This window comes from Gymnoscopelus microlampas, assembly GCF_963454915.1.
Source record: "Gymnoscopelus microlampas genome assembly, chromosome: 7".
NCBI classification, from domain to species: domain Eukaryota; kingdom Metazoa; phylum Chordata; class Actinopteri; order Myctophiformes; family Myctophidae; genus Gymnoscopelus; species Gymnoscopelus microlampas.
Genome location: NC_139944.1, coordinates 38,733,954 through 38,760,056, shown reverse-complemented (window position 1 = coordinate 38,760,056; position 26,103 = coordinate 38,733,954). Strand labels below are relative to the sequence as shown.

The following is a 26,103-nucleotide window of genomic DNA, read 5'->3' as shown; positions in this document are numbered from 1 at the left end:
AATAGGGCAAGAAGAGCAAAATACAAACAATGACAATAACTAAATAACCACACACAGCCCAGTGTTTGGCAAAGGCACAGTTATGTGTAGCAGTACAGTTGACTGGTTCTTTCCAGGTCCCCTGGAACATCATCGGGAGCCGCCGACACACCTCAGTTCTCAGCTGGCTGGCTTTTGACAGAAAAGCCCCCCGCATGATAACAGAGAGTTAAAGTAGCTCCCTCAGCAGTGGTTTTCAACCCTTTTCTTATCAAGGTCCATTATTTATTCGCCATTTGAGCCACAAACCTCCATTTGATGAGATTTAGCCTCAAGACTTAGAATATTTTGTTGTCGTTCGATACGATTTTGTCCACAAATTCCATGCTGTATTGATGTTGGTACCAATAGGAGATAACAGGCAAACGTTGATCAAAATACCAATTCTTCTACATTCTCTAATTGTGTACGCTTCTTGTAAATTAAGTTATGCAGATGTTTAGCTATAATTTAACTCTTGAGGGTGTAAAATGAAACCAAATGGACCCGTAAGGGTATCATTTTACACTAATAAGGGTCCAATTGGTTACCAACTCTCCATCATTTAGCTGGGGACCACCTGGAAACCCCCCCCAAGGACCACTGGTGGTCCCCGGACCACTGGTTGAGAACCACTGGGCTAGATTAATGCAGTAGCCATCTTCATGCGGCTGCTTTTTACCAGCACAGTACTGCCATGTCTAATGGAGACGTGAGATAAAAAATGTCAGTCAACCCTCTGCTCCATTTACAGTCAGGGCTCTTTCCTATTTATTCAGAAGACAAAATGACTTCTAAATTATGCCACAGATTGAATCATATTATGCCGCAGTCTGTAGATTATAAATATTAGGTACAAAACGTCCACAATAATACGGTACTATGTCATAGTATATTTGAGCTTCCTCTTTCATCTTAGGCGTGCCAGCATGTTTGCTCCTATGAAAAGTTAATTATCATAGCCTTTCCTTTAATGGGCTCCACTCTTGCTGAGATGTTCTCTATGCAGAAAGAATTAAACAAAAAATAAACAAAATAAAAAGTGCGTTCTAGTGAAGGCACCTAGTAGCCTGTAGTCCTGTTGTGTACTGGGCCGACTGGTTGACTGAACTGCAGATGATAGTGCATGTTGCCGTAATATGATATACGTATCTAGAACACAGGTCGTCTAAATGCAGAGAAGGTCCAGCACACATGGGACCCGCTTGATATAGTAACACCACACGCTAGGCTGTGTCTCTGAAATGGTAACGTCTCTCTTGACTCTAAATGGAGACTGCGATAGGCATGTATTATTTAGAGGAGAATGAGATAGAGAACAGTGTATTGAGAGAGACCATCTTGAACTTCAAGCGCTTGCTGCTCGGCTATAGGCCTAATCCTATTTAAGTGGGTCTGTGAGGCACAGGTGATCATTCTGCTTTGCAGCCCTGGTCCCTTTGACGAAGCCAGCTGAAAACAAAAAGCATGCAACGGGGGATTCTTCCTCTTCTTTTTTTTTTTTGCAGTGGTTGGAAAGTCACAAAAATATTCTATGATTCATGTGTGTCTGGAAACAAGTTGGTGTTCGCTAATGGACATACTAAATTAATATAATCACTTTTAGTTCAACCAATGAAATACATTTTTACCACAAGAAACACTCTGCCATATGATATAATGATAACGGATGTATACTTCTTAGGTTAATCCTTGCGGTTGAGAATTTGACCTTGAGTAGATCATAAAGTAGATCATAATGATAAAAAAAAAGATAATCTATAAACATCCCGAAATTAAATGTTACATTACATAAATCAATGTCTCTGTCACCTACTTTGGTATGCATGTGTAAAATGGATTTAAGGCATTAGTTTCTTCAAGGATCCCCTTCAAACGCAGCTCACACAGACATCACAACTTCCAAATGGAAGTATACTCATGGGGAAGAACAAAACACTTAGAATTTCCTTAAGAGCATGGTGGCACTTATGATGTGGGAGAGGGAAAAATACAAAAACAAACAAAAAGGCCATGCACACAAATCATCCTCCTGGCTCGCATCTTTGACCGTCATTTAAATCAGCATCACTGTCGCCTTTAATAGTCCACTCCTGTCCAGCTGAGTCTGTTCCACTCCATTTTAGTCCTTCCATCGAAGGCTGAGTTTGCTGCCAATCCATTGGAGGGCTAGAGAGAGAGGAGCTGGCTGACTAAAGTGGGAGAGGGGGGAGGGCCACTCAGAAGGCTCTGATTGGCCATCACAACAAGGGGCTGAACAGTGCAGCGATGATGAGGACCGTGGAGAGGTATGGCAGTCTAAGTCGAGTAGCTCCAGAACCCCGTGCTCCCATGCCTGAAACCGAAACAAGCAAGGCAGCTCTTGAAGAACAATGGCACACACATACACACACACACACACACAAAAACATCCCGAGAGGAAAACCACATTTTATTGAACTAGCCCCTGAAGTCATCGTAAATCAAAAGTCAGCTGTGAGTTACACAGCAACCCACCTCCTCATATCTACATTAATAATGGCTTTCAAAAGGAGAGACCACTTAAAGTAGGTGGAGAAGATGAGGTTTGTACCACATCAAAAGGCAAATCGCTTTAAGGCACAAAAAAGCTGAGGCACCATACAATTTTGCACAGCAGGAGGGTGGGAGCGGAACTGTTTGATATGCTGCAGTGCTATGCAGCCAGTCAACAAGGAATAATAACCTGATGGCAGAGATGGATGACACCGGGCACACATTACAGTACTTGAAAGGGGTTGCCTTCCTCGCACCTGAAATAAGTCTATTACATGTGGAAAGGGATGCAATGAAGCCAAATTAAATGCACGTCTCGGACTATTGCATCTCCACTTACAGCTTTAGCAATGGTCACAGGGTTAGTTTTATGGAGAAAAAGAGGCAAACTCACTTAATTTATGGATGTGGATGGGTTCGCTGCCCACGCCTTCGCCCCCCTCACTCAAGGTCTTGATCTGGATGAGATAGTTGTCATTGGGAGAGAGGCTGAGCTCCACGCTGGTTTTGTTTGTTAGCATGCTGCTGACGTCGTTATACCGGTGTCTCTTCAGCAGTACCTGTCACAAATAGGCCAGAGCAAAACCCAAGGTTGGACAACAACAAAAAAAGTGATTTTGGCTTATGATGAAAGTTTTTTTTTTTTTAGATGTCACAGTGACACAGGGACATACCAAATATCCAATGACCTCCGACTCTGTCTCCATGGCTACCACTGGGTCCCAATGTAAGGTGAGCACTGAGCCAATCATGGTCCATTCTACATTGAGCGGAGGCTGACCAGGAGCTAGGAGAGTGACAGTCAAAACAGGTAGATAAAGATCTCCCAGGTATATGTCATACACTACAGTATATTACACATGTTTCCATGTTATACTGATTTGATGAACATTTGCATATAGATGACCACTTCTTGGTTTAGGATTACTTTTTTCATACCTGTACCTTTTTTTTTATATCAAAGTACATTATGTAAATGAGCACTCTGGGTGTAGTATTACAGGACTCTACTGTAGGTGCAGATAGAGTTGGGGGCGATATGGACAAAATGAAATATCACGATATTGTTCACCAAGTACCTTCTTCTTTCTTTTCTTTTGTTTACTTTAAAAAAAAAGAGTTAAAATATCACATCTACAAGCTCACAATGCCTCACAATGATCTGCTGCTATTCCATCTAAGTTGGATTTCTTTTTGACAATTCTTAAAAGTATAAAATAAGTGATTAAAACCAGCAAAAGATGGCCTGGGCCGTAGCGTGGCGGTTCCGGCACCCTAAGCTGCAATACCAGTCTGACAGCATGTCGCGGGTTCGACTCCCTTTCCCGACGACCTTTTCTGCATGTCAACCCCCCCCCCCATCTCTCTCCCCATTTCCTATCAGCCTACTTTCCCTATCCCTCTCTAATATAAAGGCACAAAAAGACAGAAAAAGACAACCCTTATGCCATATCCAAAATCCCAGATGATGTCTAGTCTCATATCACAATATCCATATAATATCGATACATTGCCCAGCCCAAGGTGCAGAAGAAACGAGACAAAATGGTATCAAACTAAACTTGTACTTTTGGTTTTCTTTTTTCAGTAGGGCCAGAGTGTGCTCTCTTTAAATCAGAATTCGATTAGATTCATGGATATGAAAACCGAGTTGAGATCGACTGAATGATATCATCTGTGGGGAGCTAACATGCTTTATGAACACAGTTTATTCTACTTAAAGCCACCGTCAAGGCGCACAAGACTCACGAGGTTTCTTAGTGGTGGCGTTGATGGGTGCTGACTGGGGTCCAGTTCCCGCCGTATTAAAAGCAGCCACGGCAAGGTAGTACGGTGTGTTCGCTCTCAGCCCTGTGACATTAACCAGCGTGTAGTTTCCAGATATTCTCACTCTGCCAACTGTGTCAGGCTTGGTATCATCCTCCCAGTATGCCACCTGTTGACCCCCAGAAGTGTGGACAATAGACACAAACTGTCAGATTCCTACTGCATGAGGGAGAAGCACAGATGAGTGATTTGTTTCATTCTGTTATGGTGAAAAGCGTAGATAAGCCAATCTAAAATGCTATCTGGATTGCAGTAGGGGAAAAGGTGAAGTACTGATGAATAATGGATTTTTTTCAATACTGGGTACACGCTATTGCTGATGCACATCCTCTCAACCCCATTCTTTTCATAGAAACACGGTGGACCATTAGTAGACCATACAATACCTGACCACAGAGTGGAAATGTGAGATATTGCCTGTTCTGTGGTGTAACAAAAAAAAAAAGCCATAACATTGTCTTCGTCTCTAACACCTGTGTTTGTCTCACAGCACAGTGTTGAAACAAGCCGTCCAAAAATTGCAGATAATTCAAGGATAAACACAAATCTATCCATTAACAAATACACTGGTACACAATGCAGCTCTTAATTACTTTCCTTCAGGGTATTAACTTCCAATTAAGGGTGCAGGTGAAGAGACATTTGATGAAGAAAATGAAGTAATCAAATGCTAGCTTTGGGTGTATATTCATGTGTCTGGTATTGACTGACATAAGAGTAAAGTCAATAAATAATTAAATAGAATCTGCCCTTGGGATATCGCCACTATTCCACGGATTCACGATGCAGCGACTATCAATTATTTTGCATTTGATTATCAGTTACAAAACACTGCACACTGAGGACTGGGTATTGTCAAATCAAATTAACTTTTCAAAAAGGGTAGGCAAAATAAGCCTCGGCTTCAGCCTACACCTTTTCGGTGCTACTAGCATTAGTGGACTTAACTGTATGTATGTATATCTGCTCTGTTAAATGGCCCGAAATAAAATGTACTACTACTACTAAACTTTTTTTATTTATAGTAACGTAATAATCCTAAAAAAAAATAATAATAATACAAGTGATTATGTAGATTTGGCATTTTCGTAACTGTACTGGCCACACTGTAAGAGCATAACAGCTTGTTTTTTCCCACAAGCACAGAGTAATGTAGTCTACGGCTCCCAGTGCATACTGATGGCTGCCCATTGAGATTCAGCATGTTAAATCCACTTTAGGATTGGGTTTGGAGAAATGAGCCCTATTCTACCAGGACAATATGGCCAGTTCCATGGCAACCAGGGTGCTTTGTGGCGAGGGCCAGAGGTGACAGATATTGAAAGAGAACGGGAAGAAAATGTGGAAGCCCTCCTTGCATTCTTAAAAGGATGAGGGGTTTTCTTTTTTTTGGCACTTATTGGAGGTTGATGCTGTTCCCAAAAGCGGCAAGGTCATTTTACGATACAAATCTTAACGTCAAACCTCTGCGGAGATAGGCGTGGACAAATATAGGGATAAGAAATAACGGGGATAAAAGATAAAATGTAATTTAAAGGCGACATGATGGAATATGGTCACAAAATGAGATGATAAAAAAATAAATAAAGCAATAGCACCATGACCGCGTGATTTGGCAAAACAATTTGTTTCCTTCTCCAATTCCTCTCTTGAATTATATGAACCGTAAACATAACTATACGTACCTCGTATCCAAGCACTCTTTCTGGCGTGGAAGGGAGAGCTTCCCAGATCACTTCAATTTGAGCTGCAGACACACTTCTAGCCCTAACCCTCTTAGGAGCCACACTGGGGACTGCAGAAAATAGAGAGCGCTGGTGAGAATCCCACAGACTCACCCCCATGCAGCACCACCACACACACACACATACACACACACTAATAGCAATGAGAAGAAGGCACAGAATAGACCTGTAGTTTCACTAAAAAGCTATTTCCCCCACTCTCCTTTTAATGGGATCTGTGACTGACATAAGGGAAGACTATCTGCCCGGCAAATTCAATTAACAGGATACCTCCCTGACAGCGCGGTGTGGTAAATGTCTGCTAGGATTTCCTGTAATCTACCGCCGCAATAACTAATATCAAGTTGACATTCCCAGCTTGAGTGTGGGGGGGATGGGGGAAGGGGGGGGGGGGGGGGCATGGGGGGTGTTGTTAGCAACCACAGTGCCGGAGCAAACTTATAGTGTGTTTTTCTAGGTTACATATAAAAAAAAAATTCTAATGATTTTTTAATCATAGATGCAACGGGAGGCAAATTGGAGCCAGAAATTCAATTGAAGTCAAAGAGAGCCAGGTGGACAAGCTCATGAATAAACATTTTGTTTGTTTGCTGTTTGCAACCATTGTCAGATAAACAGTTCAGGAAAATAAAAGAGGACATATCACATGTTGTTTTCTGATCTCTTGTTTATCAATGTGCACATTATGTAATTTTACAGAGTTATGTAAAGCGCACATATATAATATATATTCACTCTAGCAGATTTGTTCAGGTTTCCAGACTAGACAGCCACAGTCAGGAACATACTCTGTGCTCTTTAGGTCTTTGGTTCTCAAAGTGGGGTCCGGGGACCCCCAGGGGTACTTGAGGGGGTTCCAAGGGGTACCCAGCAAAATGTGTTAATATAGCGTCACAATAATTATGACCTTTTATACTTTGGCTATTCAAAAATAGCAGATCTACAAGCTCACAGCGCGGCACCGAGTGCCGCGCTACGAGCTTGTAGATCTGCTATTTTTGAAAAATCGTGAAAATGTGTGCAAACCTTTGAATATATACATATATTTAAGCGAACATTTGTTGCTCAAATCTTTGCTTCTGGGGGTCCCTGGAACAAAAGTATTTGAGATGGGGGTCCGCGGCCAGATCATTTTGGGTGTCCTTGACATGAAAAGGTTTGAGAACCACTGCTTTAGGTACCTCAGTAAATGTATATACTGTAGCATCCACAACATAAAACAACACATCAGAAAATGTGTCTTCTTTTATTTTCCTGAATCAAGAGCATTTTGATGGAAGTTCTGGAAGTTTCATCCAACTTCCAGGAATCTGAATCTGACCAGTTGGAACTGGCGTACCAAGAAAGCGACGTATCTGTCCTTTCCTTATTTTACATGAGGAAGTGACTTGGCTTGTTTGTTTTCGCTGCTGTGTGTTTAGTGGATGTTCTCTGTGGACACTAATTACCCAAATTCTCGAGGATCAAACGTAGGCTATACATATTCATAGGATATAGAATGCTAAATGAGGGCAATGATAGAGGCACTATAAAGCTCCTTTAGGGACAATACTTAACATATATATTGGTATTAAAACCACACCATGTAGACAGGGACTTTTAAACAGCTAGAGGTGCGGGGCTACATCGGGTTTGTTTATGGTTATGTCTGAGTCATAGTGACATACCTATATCTGGGCGTATCAGGTTTGTTTATAGTTATGGCTGAGTCATAGTGACATGCCTATATATGGGCGTATCGGGGTTGTTTGAGTCAAAGTGACGTGGCCGTGGTCCTGCCTATGTATAGCCGTACGTGGTTTGTTTATGCTTATGTTTGAGCCAGAGTGACGTCAGAGGTCCGCCTGCCGGCCAGTCCTCCCTTAAGCAAATTTTAATATAGGATAGGATATTGTCTGGCTGCCGGTGTTCACTGTACCTTCCTCCGCTGAGTCGACGCTGGTGATGGGGCTGAAGGGACCCTCCCCTCTGTTGTTGAATGCTCCCACCTTCACGTCGAACGGTGAGAAGGGGGGGATGGTGTCGTTGCGAAAGACGTAGCGCGCTAGCCCGGGCGTGGAGATGACCGCTCGCGTCCAGGTGACGGTGCCCGCCGGCCTGAAGGCGATGATGTATCCAAAACCCTCGCCGTTCTGCATCTCCTCAGGCACAGGCTGGGAGCAAAACACAAAACTATAGTGATATTAAAAAGCATACAGACAAAGACACAGACGGGCCCGTCTCTGCGCTAAAGACAGCAGCCCCGATCAGAGAGCCGGCCACTTTGGTCAAAATGGGCCCCCGTGTGGGCTGCAGCGGTTAGACGTGGTTGGTGGTGCCATTGCACCACCAACCATAAACAACAGACCACATTTTGCCCTATTAGCTCCTCCTGCATTCCTTCATAACTGTGCATTAACTCATTCAGTGCCAGACTTATTTCTGGCTGTGTTTGCCCAATGCCAGAGATTTTTAGATTTTTCTTACCTTTTTAAGTAGTCACAGAATATTTATCTCCAGTATGATCGATCCCCTTATGGTTGCTAATCACTGAGGGTTGTACTGTGTGGATTCACAAATGTCAACGAGGTCATCGCGACCTCATTGACATTAATTGTCTGCCTTTGCAAATAGCATGTCTGGGCCAAAAATACATAGTAAAAAAAAAAGTACACAGGAGCCGAGATACAGCCTTTTTAAGTAATAAGTTAACCAAGAAGTGAATGGAGCAGCAAATCTTCGGATCATAATATCTTGGGTTCTGAACGCCCCCCCCCCCCCCCCCCCCCCCCCATAATACAAAGGATGTATTATACGTCAATAGCACTGGATATGATAAGTACAAAAGTCGTCAGAGGAAATGCTTTTGCTCTTGAATCCCATTTGGAGTAGGAAATGACGGCTTGACCCAGAGCGGAGGTGTCTCCACTCGAGTGCAGGTTCATAAAATTGCTCCGCTCAATTCTGCACAATTAAGCAAAACCATTACTCTGTGATGGGGAGAACGGTAAAATGTGACAGATGACTTACCTCCCATGTGATCACTAATTCAGACTTTGTGCCGCCTCCACCTCCGACATCAGTGGGGGCCGTATCAGGCACTGAAAGGTAAAGCCCAGAGGGGAGCAATTAGACCCGTTTACAGAGCCCAGCTACAAGCCTATATACTGTACTGCTACCCTTATGATGAGGCTGTGCTGTAAGCTGCAGATATTGTTTTCTATTTTACACTCCACAAACCCTGTGGAAAGTCTGTGGAAATAAGCAATAACATTTTGGAGTATAGCAACTTGCTGGAATTACCCAAAATGTCACCATGCATAAAGAGCAAGCCAAGATTTGGCTGTTCGATGCAATATTTCGCAAAATGCCATACGATTTGACAGCTGTTTGTTTGATAGGCAGAAGGGGCACTCAAGCAAGTCCTTGTGTGCGTATATGGCATACTAGAGAAAATGGTGCGTCACGTTTAATTTGCCATATCAGCAAATGGCTCAAGTACACTAATGCCATACGGTCCTCGTGTGGGAGTGTCTTTGAATGTGTGTGTGACTGTGTGTGTGTGTGTGTGCGTCTGTGTGTGCGCACGCATGCCGGCGTGCAGTGTGTGCGAGTGTGTTTGTCTGTGCCAAAACTTGGTCTTTTCTGTTAACACGTCGAGGGAGATTAGAGTCACGTACTGGCATCTTCCGTCCTTGTCTTGGCCGAGGCCGGGCTGGGCTCCCCCAGGCCCACGCTGTTGCGGGCGACCACCCGAAATTCGTACTCCACCCAAGCATTCAGACCCACCACTGTGGCCGTCAGCAAGTTGCCATTTACAACCTCGGGCACTGCAAATAGGAAATTACACCTTTAGTCATTCCCAGGCTGTCACACAAAAGTAAACAAATAGTACAAATAACAAAACTCCCACATGCTGCCAATTGAGAAACACTCACTCATTCCACCCATCCTCCTACATTTCATTCAACCTTTTATTTATTTTCTCTGAAATACATTGAGGGCAGAGCCCTCATTTTCAATGATGCCGACATTACAGAAGGCATAATACGTCAGAGTAATAATATTGAAATAAGAACAACATGATAAAACAAGTTGAGTACTATCAAAGAACAAAGAGTATGAAAACATTAGACACCTTATCAGATCATGGAGTCAATATTTAAAGTGCATTGTAAGGGGAAAGGGAGCGCCACAATACCTGTGTCGGCTGCCTGCCAGCCCACAGTGAAGGGAGTCCGCGCCTGGATGAAATAGCCGGTGATGGGGCTTCCGTTGTCCCTTCCGGGGCTCCAAGAGATTTGGGCCGTGTTGTCCGTGATCTCCTCCACCGTCACCTTATCTGGAGGGCCGGGAGGACCTAATCCGATACAGCAGAGTGAGAGATTCCTGATCACAATTCAACCGGTCTGCTCTATTCCTATCAACTCATCATGCAGCCACCCCATCATCCCTATCAACCCCATCCATTAGAAGCATTCCTTTATCAGCTTCATAATAATACCGCTCCTTGCTACATTTCAAGGCCATCACACACCCCTCTAATTAAGGCTTATGTCCTTGGTCTGTGCTCACAGGGACCTTTCATACTCTGTGTGTGAAGTGGGGGCTACCGAATGATTACTGAACACGGGGTCACAGTAACAGAGTGAAGGAGAGGGAAGGAGGGGGGTTGGACTGAGAGAGAGAAGACAGAGAGAGAGAGAGAGATAGATGAGTGGTTATGAATGTTACATGTAGCATTACCATGTTGTTGTTGTTTGCTTTACTGTTACATTATTCAGATGCCTTGCATGGTATTTTTGCCGACGCATAAATGAGCCAATTATAGCCATTTTCAATGATAAACATTGCCTTCTCCAATGCACCTGGGGACAGCTATTGCAGTTTGTTAAGGGCCTGAATACCAATGTAATTCACCAGAGATGAGGTAGGTTGATGAGTCAGACACATTGAACACACAACAACTAAGCTGAATTTGCTGAAGCATGTGCCCATGTGCCAGCTCCTCCAACGTTGGGCCATTTTGAAATCCCAGCTGTGGGATTAATGTGACGTATACAGAGACGCAAGGAACCATCAACGAGGCAGGACCCTGTATCCCCACAACACAGAGCACAGAACACAGAACACATTGCAGCTTGTCTCAGAGATGTAAAGTACATGTAGATCTGTAGAAGCTCCACCAGCCCACAAGCAGACATATTTCATGGGCTATAGCGAATCATAATACCTCTGCTGCTTTCCACGTGAAACAGAGTATTGTGTGACAATGATGTATGCAGTCTTTCAATTTCAAATCAATATCGTCCTGCTAATTATTTGTAATGTGAGCATTGCGCTGTTCTCTGAGAATGTCAAGCAAATGTTTCACATTCTCCAACACAATGTTTAAAGAAGCTTAACTTCTATATCAGGGGTCTTCAATGTTTTCAGCCCAAGGACCCCCTAGCTTAGAGAGAGATGAAGCAGGGACCCCCTCTATATTGTATAAAATTGTGTTTCAGATTTAACTTTTTTTGTTTACTTGGTCTGCTCTTTTTTCCCTCAACACCAAACACCTCTTTGCCAAAAAAATAGCCGATCTACAAGCTCACAACGCCTCGCAGCGCGAGGCGTTGTGAGCTTGTAGATCTGCTATTTTTTGGCTAAAGTTCTCCTCAGAAAAGGGATGCTAGGGTTCAAGTGGTTAAGGTAAAAAAAAAATGTATATCACACAAAGATTTGGCGGACCCCCTGTAGTAACTCTGAGGACCCCCTAGGGGTCCCGGACCCCCTGTTGAAGACCCCTGTTCTATATAGTAGCGAGCACTCATAGGAATGTATGTCTTTTTTACAGGGGGGATGATCCCTGTCACCACACCACTAGCCAACACATGTGTAAAATCACTTGTTCCAAGATGTCTAAACCATAACTGACACGGATACTTCTACAAGTCCATTTTGTCTTATCTTTCTGTATGTCTTTTAATAACTGTGTATTAAAATACGTTTACATTTTATTTGTTGTTTTTTCTCATGGTTTTCACAATACACAAGGACATTTTAAGTTATATGACCTCTTAGCGTCATCCTTGAAGGACACACAATGAACATCGTGCAACATCTAAATGAGTACGTAAGCCTAATATAGCTAGTTGAGTTAATGTCAGAAGAAACTCATCTCAAGAAAAAGAAAACAAACAACTTGCACATAAATGAATATAAACATGAAATTTGCACCCCTGAAATAACCAGCAATGGGAGTGCAATCTCTGAATGAACAAAGAAAGACTGTGTTCTCAGTGAAAACGATTATGTGAGCGTAGTACAATCTTCACTATCACTACTATCATTTAGCCGCTCATAACAGACTCCATATTGGCTTATAATTGTGCTTGTGTTTGTTTCACATACTCTTGCCTAGAGGTTGCTAGCCAAGACATGCTTTTTTCGTGCTTTTATCTGAATAGTATTATCATTTTACTAACAAGGGGGATGGCATCCCCCCCTCGTGCCCCCTGAAATTCCCTACTAACGTCAACACAGCTGTGTGAAACCACCAGTGGTGGAAAAAGTACTCAAATGTTTTACTCATGTAAACGTATCAATACTACAATGTAGAAATACTCTGTTACAAGTAAAAGTCCGGAATTCAAAATGTGCTTGAGTAAAAGTACAAAAGTATTGGCATCAAAATACACTTAAAGTACCAAAAGTAAAAGTACTAAATGTTTGAAAATAGCAGATCTACAATATCGCAAAGCGACGCGTTGAGAGCTTGTAGATCGGCTATTTTCAAATAGCCTATGTATAAAATAGGGCTAAAGTGGTTAATGTATGTTTCATTATATCATTTTCAAATAATTGCAACGGAGTAAAAGTACTATATTTGCCTCTAAGCTGTAGTGGAGTAAAAGTAAAAGTATTGGAAATTGGAAATACTCAAGTAAAGTACAAATACCTCAAAATTGTACTTAAGTACAGTACTTAAGTAAATCTACTTAGTTACTTTACATCACTGGAAACCACCGTGAGTTTGTACCCTTACCTTTGACAACCAAGATGGCAGAGGTAGACAGGCTCTCCACGTCCGTGTCGATAACGCAGACATACTTCCCTCCGTGGTTCAGCTGGATGTTCCGAATCATCAGATCCCCCGATATGCTCTAGCAGGCCGAGACATCGACGATAAAACAAGGTCAGTGTCAGCTAATGGGACTGCACTATTAGCCATGCAATATTGTTTGATTATGATCCTTCTCAGTGAGCTGTAGTTTCCGCTTGTGACTGTAGATCTCATTTTGTGGTGGAGGCCCTGCTTTATCAGGCTGTCCCCAGGCCGCCCATTTATGTGTCACACGAAAAGCAAACAGGAATGGCTGGTGTACTCTGAATAAACAGTGCTATTGGCCGTCCTTCAGGCAGAACTACCAACACACACACACACACACACACACACACACACACACACACACACACACACACACACACACACACACACACACACACACACACACACACACACACACACACACACACGCACAGCGAGCTAGCAGGTACACATAAGATGCGCAAAACAAACAAACTCATGTTAATTGGCAAGGCGATCCTAATTATTCTGTAATTACACGAGCCCGGCGGAGATGTGTGGATATTACTCCCAGTGTAAAAAGCAAATATTATACTTTTATGAAAAAAATAGAAGGGGAAAAAACAACTATGTACTAGGATAACATGGGGGGGGGGGATCGTTTTAATTTTGAAGTGAGCCACTTTGCATGATGTGCAACTTCATGGCGAACCGACCGGAACTTCAGAATGACATTGGGTATGGGGGGGGGGGGTTGTAGAGGCTAATATAAGACATTAATAATGCAACATGCTCTGCAGTTGCTACCATCCTCCTGCAGAGCCTTTACTGTATCATTTTCAACCGTTATGGGTATCTAATTCCCAAAAGTCACCTCTTAAAAGTGGCCTCTCGCCAAGTCTGTCAGCGGCTGTAGATGAATTGTGTTAGATCAGAGATGATTCACCTGGGGGCTCGCCCCGGTGAGACTCACTGCAGCCATTGCAGATTTCATCACCTCTCCATCGGACACTGACTGACCACAGATCGACTCTGTGGCAATTGGGCATGAACACCCGGGGATCGTCACCTCTCTGAGGAACTGACAAAGCTAGAGCAGTGCCGAACAGCACTTACATTTTGGCTGAGGGGTAAAAAGTTGACTCTCTCTCTGTCTTTCTCGTTCCCCTTTCCTCTTCCTGTAATCGGGTCTCTTTTAGTTTTTGACAACCCCATGTGCTCGGGTCATCCCGTCTGTCTCGCTCTCCTGTATCAGCCACCAGCTGGCCGAGTGGAGAGCTAACGGATAAGGCTGCCCCAGCCTTGGCAGGCAGGAAGTCATGAAGGCAGATTTGCTTTAATTATGTTAATTCATTCATCAGAAGCTGTTGAGCAAAGGGCTGGTAATCCCTCTGGGCAGGGGGAAACAGGATCTGGGAAAACTATATCTCATTATATCCACGTTCAATGTCATTTGGCAATAGGAATTTGCACATCCATGCAGCTACATATGAACTTAGCATGACCACGGCATGTTCAGTGATAATGATGACTATAACATAAATGGATTTATATTGTATGGCTGGTAGACTTATATGACTTATCACATTGAATGATCATTGGTAGTACTGTATAAGATCTCTGTTCAAAACAACCCAACCAATTTTCCAATGCACGGAAGTGTATTTTAACTCTCTGCCTGCCAAAAACGTTTATAAAGGGTTAGGGTTAGCTAAAATTAAACTGCCAGGGGTTTTCTAAAACGGTTTGCAGCCTCTGCCAATCAGTTTACATGGTAAAACATAGGAAAAATGTTATTTATTTCTCAGTTTATTTTTTAACATATCTTTTTGCGTTTTCCGTTCTTCACAAAGAACCAGGAGATAACATTTTCCAAAAAGTTGCTGCTCCATTCACTTCAATGTTAAAAAATAAACGGAGAAATAAATAACATTTTTCCTATGTTTTACCATGTAAACTGATTGGCAGAGGCTGCAAACTGTTTTAGAAAACCCCTGGCAGTTTAAGAGAAAATGTGAAAATATTCAACAAAAACTAATTTGTCATAATTACAAGGCATAAACATTTACAGTGTGCACTCCAGGCAGGTTGGTCAATACAATGCACACACACTTTGCTAGTTTGGCTCAGGGTAGAAGACAGGGTTAAGCAAATAAAAAGGGATATTGGTATTTAAGATAGTCAAAAGGACAGTGCCCTCAATACCCTCATACCTGACTAACTACTTTTCTAAAGTGAGTGACACCCACGGCCACAACACTAGATGGAGCGACAACAATCTGGTACTACCCAATTCTAGAACAAACATGGGAAGATTCTCATTCTACTACTCAGGAATGCTCTGACACCATCCATTAAAAGATGAATATCACTGGTTTCTTTCAAAATTGGCCTGAAAAAACATCTATCAGGAGACCACAAGGGGAGGTAAATGCAAATTCCCATAGAAAAGAGGTGTCATTCACTACGGCCATTTTTTCATTTTTCGCCTTGGTACATAGTGTTTTGTATTTGTTGATGACATGTATTATTGTGTAAATTTTTTATGCTATATTGATGAATTGAATACATAGGACCACGATGGAAACAAGTCCCCAGGACTTTTTTGTGTTTTTTTTTTTTGCCTTAATGTCTGACTGTGTACCACATGCTGTTTTACGTGCTGATTTTACTAATGAAGTATTCAATCAATCAAAATGTCAAGACAGAATTATTTTGGGGTTCATAAAATACTGCAGGACAGGTGTGCAAATTCAATTACAGCAGAGGTACAGTACACGATAGGGAAATATGCTCCCTAGGCGTTGGAAGAATGGAATGTGTATTGACTTTATTGATGACACACGATGAAATGGTATTTCACCGAGAAATTGCCAGAAGAATATCGTGCGGCGGTTCACATACTGTAATGATATTCTGATTCTCTAGTACTATGGTGAGGGGTAAAATGGAAAAGGGTACGGTATAAACAATTATAATCGAGGAATGGAAATGCAAAGCGTGTGGATTTTTAGCTGAGTCCAAGCAGCTAGTGTAAGTCATTCTATTCATTCCAAGAATCTTCAAGCGCCACATTCTGCCACAATATAAAAACCATTGATGGGTATCCCAGTGTTCTGATTGGCTGGGATGGCATGCACTACAAACATTTTAACACGGATCAAATGTTTGGAAAGATGTGGCTGAAAGATGTACAGTAACTATTAACACATTGAGTGCCATAAACGGTCCACGTGGGGCGCTCTAACGAAACTTTGGGATCATCTAAGGAGTCTCTGAGAAGGAGAGGCCGGATGTGGATCCATGTCAAAAATGCTTCCGGTCGGCCGCTCCAATGTTAACTCCTTGACTAAAAGCTTAATATCTCCATTTCTTTTTAACGTGGTGGAAGCGAGCCGTTTTCGATCGGCGATCACTCTGCAATGGAGGATCGCGTTAGAAATATTATTGTTCCAGGCGTTAGTCGGGACCATCCGCCGTCTCGCACGCACGCTTTGTTTACATGCACTTCCGCGTCGGGGCTTCTACAGCACGAAACATATTAACGTAAGTGGATGGAAGATATGCTGGCACTGAACGTACCCTATTTTAATAAACCGCTGGCACACAATGTGTTAACATGAACAATTTTTAACTGTAATGTTCTGCACGGTCTGTACGTACATTCCTCACTCACACATGCAACCTACAATATAGGCAAAGCGAGAGCTGGTAGCAGCATATCACAAATTACGTGTGCTTATTGATATCCCATTAATCTATCTGATATTTCTCCTTCCTCCACTGCGTTTTTTTTTCTCCATTAGAGTGCAATTGGTGCCTTATTGAGCCCTCAACAGGGCAGTGGAGCATACGCTCGCACGTCACAAAGCAGCGCGTCCCAATTAATAGCATAGAATAGCTGCTGGAGTGTTGAGTTTATATGCTGGAGAGATGACTCACCCCGCCCACTCTCTCAAAATGATCCCCGTCCCTCTGGAAGTCGATGAGCTGGCCGTTGAACGCCCAGGAGAAAGAGACATCCAGGGCTGGATCGCAGGCGATCTGGCAGGGCAGCACCGTGCTCTCGCCAACAATAATCTCCATGTTAGTGGGCCTCAGGGTGATTCGGGTGGGCTCTGGCAACAGACAACAGATGACAGTGTGCGCATGATAATGTCGCTGCATGGGAACCCTTAACCGCTTTAGACCGGGTAACGCATCTGTGTGTCATTTTAAGATTTCTTTGGCTATTCGAAAAATAGCAGATCTACAAGCTCATAGCACGGCACCGAGTGCCGCGCTATGAGCTTGTAGATCTGCTATTTTTTGAAAAATCGTGAAAATGTGTGCAACTCTTTGAATATATATATTATTATTTTTTAAAGCAAACATTTTTTACTCAAATCTTTGCTTCAGGGGTGTTCCTGGAACAACATATTTTGAGATGGGGGTCCACAGCCAAATACATATCATTTTGGGGGTCCTTGGCATGAACATTGTTTGAGGACCACTGATATTATAGCAACATATTTTTTTTCCCAAAAACTGTTTTTGAGTTAAAAATGTTGGCTTTAAAAATATTTATATTCAAAGATTTGCACACATTTTCACGATTTTTTACAAAAATAGCAGATCTACAAGCTCATGGCGCGGCACTCGGTGCCGCGTCATGAGCTTGTATATCTGCTATTTTTGATTAGCCCAAATAAATCTAAAAATCACACCCTGTGTGAAGAGGGTGGTGCCTTTAATGAGCCCCGTATTGACCCCCGTATTGATGTTGTCATCAATGTTTGTGGACATACATACATACATACATACATACATACATACATACATACATACATACATACATACATACATACATACATACATACATACATACATACGGACACACGGACAAAGCCAGATATAGGGGTGGTTGGCACCACCCAAAAATGACACACAGATGCGTTCCCGGTCTTAAAGGGTTAACACTACACTACAATGACCACCAACAATATGCTGCCATCACCACTGCGCCGCACTCCCTCCCATTCAGGGCTAAATCAACCCAACCGTTATTACAGCAGGCTATCCCGGTGTGTTTGCTCTGCTTATCCTAATTTTTTTATTACGCCCTTAGATTTCTCTAGCCCATTCGTTAGCTACATTTAACGACATCTTTGGGTGCAGTCATATATTTGCATGGTCAATTGGGGGAAAAGATGTTTCAAACGGGATTATGGAGGCGGAAACGCAGTCCCACTGGTGACTGCAGCAGTGAATTGGAAGCAGTGGAGTATGTTAGCCTCATCCAAGAAAGGTCACCGTAATTAAATTCTATCACATTAAAGGGTTCGACTGTCTGGAGGAAAAAAAAAGAAGAAAAAAAGCTAATGAGAAAAATAAGAGAGGTGGCTGTGTGGACATAATAGATTCCAGTAGAGGAATACTTTAGCTCTCTGCCGTCCTTAAATGATGACCTTTGACTAATTTAAGCATAATGTGCTACTGGTCACTTCACTGACTCTTAAATATATATATTTTTTTTGCTTTGATTTGACCATCTCAGCTTCTAATCACATTACACAGATAACAGAGACGGGCCTCTTTAAAACAAACTAGAGAAATTGACAAGATTTAAAAAAAACCCCGCAGAGACAGTTACAACAAATGGTTGACCTTTGCCCTCAAAGGTGCGAGAGTATTTTGGGTTATTATTTTGTTAATTCATGCATTTGTTATTCCGAGAGTGCACCGATGTAACCAAATGGACAGGTAAGAGTTCATTTGGTTAACCCATTAAGACAGTATTCTGAAAAACGTATGACAAAAGCAAAGATTTGAGTTAAAAATGTTTGCTTTCAAAGAATATATATATATTCAAAGATTTGCACACATTTTCACGATTTAAAAAAAATAGCAGATATACAAGCTCGTAGCACGGCACAGAGTGCCGCGCTACGAGCTTGTATATCTGCTATTTTTGAATAGCCAAAGTGTAAAATAATGCTTTTAAGCTCAAATCAAAAAATTACACGGATGCGTCCCAGGTCTGAATGGGTTAAATGTGCACACTCTCGGAGCGAGGGTATTACTGTGTGGTATATTGTAATGGCTCACCAGTGATAAGCAGCCTTCCACTCGTGCTTGCCGTCCCAAACTGATTCTTAGCGATGCATGTATAGCTGGCTGCATCCCGTCTGGTGACATTGGCAATCTTCAGCGTGCCATTGGGAAGCAGTGTGATCCTACGGGATGGAGAACAGCAGCTATTCACAGCTTTGACTAAGGCAGACTAAGGTTTGCTTTTTGAATATGTTGCCAGTGTTCACTCAGTTGGGCAATGCTCTATTTACGGAATCTAAACGCATGCAAGCTATAAGTGAAGGTGACAACGTGATGTGAGGATATTTTTCTATTGACAGACAGAAAGAGAGCCAGGTAGTGAAACAGAAACAGACATTTGGATACGTAAATTAGATACAGACAGTAAATATGAAACATAACTGTAACAACAGTTACAATAAAACAACCAGATTGAGTGGAACCAAATACCTTGCAAGGTGGGCTACATGAATGACAGTCAACTATGTGTACCATCCTCCTATAATTTGACAAACCTCTGTCTGTTTGTTTGTTTCTTTGTTTGTTTGTAGTGCGTGGTGAGACCAAAACTGCCTAGTTCTCCTCAGTGGCTGGAGCAATTAATCTGAATTTGCACACAGCCATTCACCATTACCATGTGCACGGAACAGCAAAGCCCGTTTTTCGATTTCACCAGCTGTTTATTAGCGTTTTTGTGTTCGCTGGCTCCCGGGTTGCCAGATCATGTGCGCATATGCCCCCACGGGTATGGACTAGTGTTTGTAATTTAGCTAATTCATGCCTGAACTTAACAAAGGCATTATGCCAACAGGCAGCAGTAGGTGTTATTCTAAAATCTCCTCAGCAGATAGAGATGCTTACATTTTAATTGCTGACATTGTTGTTGCCATTTGGTGACTGTGCTGAGATTTTTTTTTTTGCCATCTCACAGTAAAATCCAAAGTGTTCATTTAACTCTGAGAGTGTGAAAAATGGACCCAGCAGTTAACAGATTGTACAGTGTACTTGCGAGATTGCTCTTGTGTCCATCCCATTGGGATGAGGCAGTATCTACTATATAATCATAAAGTCTGTGTGATTTTACACACATCCCCCTTTCTTTGATGCCGAGCCAAACTGTGAAATACAGGAGTTCAATTCACAACGAAGGGCTCGTAACGCTTGTTTACGTTTATTTATGTCAATTATTTCAGGAGCTTTAAACAAGCGTTGTGAGCCCTCATTTAATAATAGTCATAGACTGACGACATTTCTTTTTAAGTTTGAGGTCTTTTCAATGACTTTTCAAAAGCTGGAATTCAGTCCGGAAACATTTTCATTTATGCAGACCTTCAAGTAATTTCAATGTTGAAATGCACAGAAACACATGTGCCCCACATGTGTACAAAACATAATGGCATTTCCATACACTGATAAAAAACGGTATTGCAACCCCTGTCACTGACTATTGCATGCGGCATTTGAATTGCCTGTACTACTCTAATTTAATTTCACGTATAGACATTAGCCAACAGCTACTCTTCATGTTAGCATTTCACCCTCTACCATGTTCCACGCATATATCATTGATACTGCCGACCAGTATCTTCATACGTCACACCAAGCCTTTTGCACATGAGCATGCGAGCCGTACACTAGCAATGTGGATCATTTCCCTTGAGGCTGCCTCCATCTTATTTTCATCATTAGCATTTCCCTCCATGTAGCCGCACAAATACCAAATATTCCATTCAGACGAGTCCACTCACAGGGAACGGAACGTGAACGAAAGCCGTCAGGAATATTCAGCCACTCCTTTCATCCCTACCTCTCGGTTCTCTGCAGGATCTCATTGCCTCTCTTCCACAGGCTAATTGCTGGGGGTGAGGCCTGGGGCTTGCACTCAAGAGTGACTTCACTGCCTGAGCGGGCTTTCAGCAGGGCCCTTAACGGACTCTTGGAGAAACTGGGAGGTGAAGCTGTACGCGTGTGTGTGTGTGTGTGTGTGTGTGTGTGTGTGTGTGTGTGTGTGTGTGTGTGTGTGTGTGTGTGTGTGTGTGTGTGTGTGTGTGTGTGTGTGTGTGTGTGTGTGTGTGTGTGTGTGTGTGAGGGAGGGAAAGAAGAGAGAAAGATGAGAAAACACAGGCAACTTGTACCTCTGCAGACCAACTGTCCTGCACTGAGATTGAAGCCCGAGTTATACTAATACCGTGTTTTCACATAGCCATAATGGCGGCAGTATAGCGGACATTTTTAAATCCATGGCAAATACATGGCAGTTTTGGTGTTCGGTTGTCATGGCAAGAGAGAGACCGTCAGACCTTCGGAATGGATACTGGATGAGCCTCCGTTTAGGAAGACGGTGGGTGAGAGAGAGAAAAGAGAGAGAGAGAGGAACACAGAAGCACAGCGGCGCACAGCTGTCTTTAATATGATTTAATAAGTGACTGTTTAAAAAACTAGAACGATCGATTAAGTTGACATTTCAAGATATGTCAAGATATGACTTTCCATCAATTAGACACCCACCCCATGAAGCCTTGAATTTGTGGTATTTGTTTTTTGTCCCATTCCTACGCCAATAATTTGATGACCGAGTCTCCTATTGACCTTATGCTTAGGAATGCGACAAAAACAAAAAAGAAAACATGAATTTAAGGCTTCATGGGGTGTGTAATTGATAGAAAATAAGTGAACTCCTTTAAATTAAAATAGTCGCATACCAGCACTTTTACTGCGAAGCAGGGCATGTGTGGTCTCTCCCTTTTTTGGTCTCTCCCCATTCCAGGAAGTTATGCACATTTTTGGGCCGGTAATATACTGGCACTGTAGTGAAAACACGGCTTTTGTTGTACTCAGGTATCGTTCCCCCCCGAAATAGCAGATCTGCAAGCTTGCGATACATCGTAGTGCGACGTGTCGCAAGCTTGTAGATCTGCTATTTTTGTCTCTCCCCTGGTGCTCAGCGAGTGCACCTTGGGAACCTCAGCCAAATTGTTTGGTGGGATGGAGGAGGCATTGAAGCACGTCTCTCTCGTTGAAGACACACACGCATGTGTTAAGACCGGGAACGTCATTTTTAGATTTCGTTGGGCTATTCAAAAATAGCAGATATACAAGCTCATAGCGCGGCACTCGGTGCCGCGCTATGAGCTTGTAGATCTGCTATTTTTGAAAAATCATGAAAAGTCATGAAAAATATTTGATTTTTATTTTCTTTTTTTTGGCGGACATTTGTAAATCTAACAATCTGCTTCTGGGGGTCCTCAGCCAAAATGTTTGGTGGGATGGAGGCACTGACGCACGTCTCTCTCTCGGTGAAGACACACACATGCATTGTGTGTCTCAAAACGAGCACGCCCATCCCCCCACACCACAGCCACCTCAGACCAGGCCCAGACTCTGATCGGTGTCTACATCAGGGCTTTGTCTGTCATCATCACATTTTGTCAGCCATCATCCGAGCACTCCCGGTGTCATCAAATGTCAGGTTACGAATTGAATTTCTCATCGAGCCAGAGCCACATAGAACTCATCAAAGCTCTGCAAATAAATCGATACGCCATTTACATGAGAATGCCCTTGCAATGCCACAAAGCAATGCATTTGGAGCATCCAAATCAATATGACGAAACGATTGGTAGTAAAATGAGACACTCCATCAGATTCATATTTTCTCCGCCGGAGACCATAGTGACATCGAATGAGTGTGCCGACTGATTGCTGTGGAGAGCAATAACCAGTTGGTGGTTTTATCTAAGGAAATGATCAAACACGGACGACAGATAGCAGGAGGATAAGAGCAGAGAAGGAAGGCAATCTTACCTAACACCATTAGTTCAGCGCTGGAATAAATAATGCCGTGTTTGTTTTCAGCCACACACTGATACATCCCGGCGTCTGACAGGTTTAGCGCCGCTATCGAGAGGGCCCCATTTTCGATTTGTGTCCGGCCCTGCAGGGGATAGAGAAGAAGAGGCACACATCTGCATTCCACCGTGCTGCAAGGCTGGTCTATTATGTCGGAAATACATGAAGTCTATTACTTTTACACCATGAAGGGGATGATGAGAGTGGGGAAGGAGAAATTGAAAGAAGGACTTTGCAGTCTCTTGTTGTGTTCACATGCGCGGGAGAGGAGAGGGGGGGAGGGTAGGAGGTGATGCGGGGGGGATGGGGGGGGGGGACTGCTGACCTGCAGCTTATGCAAAAAGGAGGGGGAGCAATGTTGACAATAGCAGTAGTAGCACATTAATAAGTCATTTATTTCCCATGGCTATCCAGTTGGAAAGGCCACGAGGACAGGTCTGCTGCTGATGTCTTAGTCAGAGTAAATTTTGAACCCCATCAGCTTTTCAGGGTTCCTTGATCGCAGCACACCCTCGCGTGGGGATTGGATGCTCATTGGATCTGGCAGTGGGAGTGGTTTCTACAGATCACATTCATCACAATGGGCAGACGTGGAGAGCTTGCTGCTACAGTACATGTGGACCGCCACTTAATGGACTTACATGCTTATCCCCCACCCTCATAATCTTGTCTGTGTCAGCTTATACATATTTTGCTCTTACTGTCTGTCAAAGGACAGTAAGATGTTAAGAACGAATGCTAATTCATGCCTACAGGCACCGGTAGCAAACGCTAAAACCAGTTAGCTGTAACCCGCATGCCCCCCGGACAGTCCATTTCCATCTTCATTTAGCTATAACCAGTGGTCTCCAGGTCTCCATACCTCTGCCATTAGATTCTCTCCGTTCTTCAGCCAGTTATAGGACGGTTTAGGCTTTCCGTTGGCTTTACACTCCCAGAAAAGGTTGTCTTCAATTGACAAAGCTGTGTCAGCTATTGTTTGGAGCCAGTGAGGTTTTGCTGTGAATAAACAAAAAAATTGCATTTACAGAGACAGTTACATCTTAAGTCTGGGGAATAACGATTATCATACAGCCTAGCTAACAAGGCACCAGGCTTCCAATAAATCATAAAAAACTTCCAGCTGAGCAATTGTTTTATCAGCATAACAAGAAACAGGACTTGGTAAACAGTAATATCAATGGTGTTCTCACCAGGGAATTTAGGAGAAGAGTTGCTAACAAATAGATTGAATGCACTGCATAGTAATATAATGCAGTAAAAAAAAAGGAACACTGACTCAAAATGATGAGTACAGTAGTATCCACCTTTCTACACTTATAGCTTAGGCGAGTACCCTGTCATTTCGCATTACCATCTTTGCCAGTATTCTGATTCCACATAAACAAACGGTGTCGGAAAAAAACACAATGGGCCCGATTCACTAAGCCGTTTACGCCAATATTTTGAATGTACCGGCATTCCTACGTTACGTGTCTTGATTCATCAATCTATTTCTGTCGGTCTATTTTGCGGGGAGGTCCGCTATTTCTCAAGTCTGCCCGGAGGCATGAATTATGGGATCAAAGCTTGCGTATATATGTCATTAGAATGACTTATTATTCATACAAAATCAATTGCAATCGTGCCAAACCTCAAATAAAATATGTATTAGCCCAACATTTGTCAACACATTATGTCAAACGATCTTTGTATGCATATTATAGACTTTTATTATAGATTTATTTTTATTTTCAGTTGACGCATTTAGAGCAGAATTATTAGCCGTGTTTGCCGTTTTTGCAAGTGTGGCCACAGTTTCGCCTATTGGACTTTCATGCCAACTCCATATGTCACGCTATTAATTTATAATATTGACCACATCACATGAACGCAGTCTTACCTTAAGAGGATACAGTATAGATGACATCTAGCTGCCTGTGTCCATTACTCCATTTCCAATTCCGACAGTGGAGGGTTCGTCCAAAGGACAGATTCCCTTCAGTAGGCTAATCAATAAAGCTCTGATACCAGAATCATCTTTTTACCTCGGCAAAGGTGAGTGAGTTGTTCAGTAGAAAGGGCTTGTATAACATCCATTCCGAGGTTTATTAGCCTTTGGTAGTGAGGTTGAACTTTATAAATTAACTTCTTATTCTCATTACACGCTATTACTTATAACGTGTAAAGCTTGACTCTTGAGCTTGTGGATTGTTTCTTGTGCTATTTCAAATGGTTCACTTACCATGGAAGGAAATGCGACCGCGCGCAGCATTTTTGCCTCGACTGTTCTCTGCCACACATTCGTAGGTCCCTGCATCTTCTTGCTGAAAATTGGGGATTTCAAGTACGGCATTTGAGTTCTTCATTTTGACTTTGCTGGGGAAAGGGACTCCACTGGTTCTTCTCCAGCTTATTTCTGGAACAGGGCTGAAATACAGAAACGAAAACCTAAATGACGACCGAAACGCAATTAAACACGCTCTATGAAGTAAGGTGCTATTTATATTGTTATTGTACCCATGTGGTTATCTTCCATTTTACTACTGTATGGTAGTTCAAATTTCAGTTGCTTTTACAGTAAAGAAACTTGAATTTCCACAACCACTCGTTGTTATACTGCAGTCCCAGCTCTTCATCAACAGAGTGATGATTATGATACTTTAATTAGCAATGCTTGTGTTCACACATTGCATAAGTAACACCTTCCCCATCTCAACGTGCCTTGCTGGGTGTTAACACAGGCACAAATGTGTGCATGACACCTAGAGCTGTGTACACACAGTCATGCTGACTTACTTTCCCAATGCAAAGCACTCCAGTTTCACCACGGATCCCTTAGCAGCTGGAACAGAGTCAGGGAAATGAACCTCTATTTTGGGTTCATATTCTCCCATTACTCCTACAAAAGAGAGATAATTGACGGTGAGCTTTTCTTTTTCTTTTTTGCATGGATGATTAATGGCACACATTCTTCAGCCTGGATTAAAGACAAAAGGACAGGACAAGGGACTAGCAAACACAAAGGTCTTTGTGTTTGGAACAAAG

At 42.6% G+C, this 26,103-nt stretch overlaps 1 protein-coding gene across 1 annotated transcript in view; it reads right to left on the bottom strand.

Moving 5' to 3' along the window:
* Positions 1 to 612: 612 nt before the first annotated feature.
* cntn3b (contactin 3b) overlaps positions 613 to 26,103 on the bottom strand; it is a 78,130-nt gene continuing 52,639 nt past the window's right edge. Inside the window, exons 7-23 of the mRNA XM_084061171.1 lie at positions 25,855 to 25,957; positions 25,301 to 25,485; positions 23,939 to 24,075; positions 23,032 to 23,161; positions 21,035 to 21,185; positions 19,243 to 19,370; positions 17,098 to 17,273; positions 13,114 to 13,231; positions 10,285 to 10,443; positions 9,764 to 9,913; positions 9,114 to 9,184; positions 8,023 to 8,257; positions 6,045 to 6,154; positions 4,282 to 4,468; positions 3,207 to 3,319; positions 2,927 to 3,092; positions 613 to 2,353 (exon numbers count right to left, since the gene is read on the bottom strand). Of these exons, the coding sequence (XP_083917297.1) occupies positions 2,259 to 2,353; positions 2,927 to 3,092; positions 3,207 to 3,319; positions 4,282 to 4,468; positions 6,045 to 6,154; positions 8,023 to 8,257; positions 9,114 to 9,184; positions 9,764 to 9,913; positions 10,285 to 10,443; positions 13,114 to 13,231; positions 17,098 to 17,273; positions 19,243 to 19,370; positions 21,035 to 21,185; positions 23,032 to 23,161; positions 23,939 to 24,075; positions 25,301 to 25,485; positions 25,855 to 25,957 (2,414 nt within the window). The 3' untranslated portion in view covers positions 613 to 2,258. The remainder of the gene's footprint in view (positions 2,354 to 2,926; positions 3,093 to 3,206; positions 3,320 to 4,281; positions 4,469 to 6,044; positions 6,155 to 8,022; positions 8,258 to 9,113; positions 9,185 to 9,763; positions 9,914 to 10,284; positions 10,444 to 13,113; positions 13,232 to 17,097; positions 17,274 to 19,242; positions 19,371 to 21,034; positions 21,186 to 23,031; positions 23,162 to 23,938; positions 24,076 to 25,300; positions 25,486 to 25,854; positions 25,958 to 26,103) is intronic.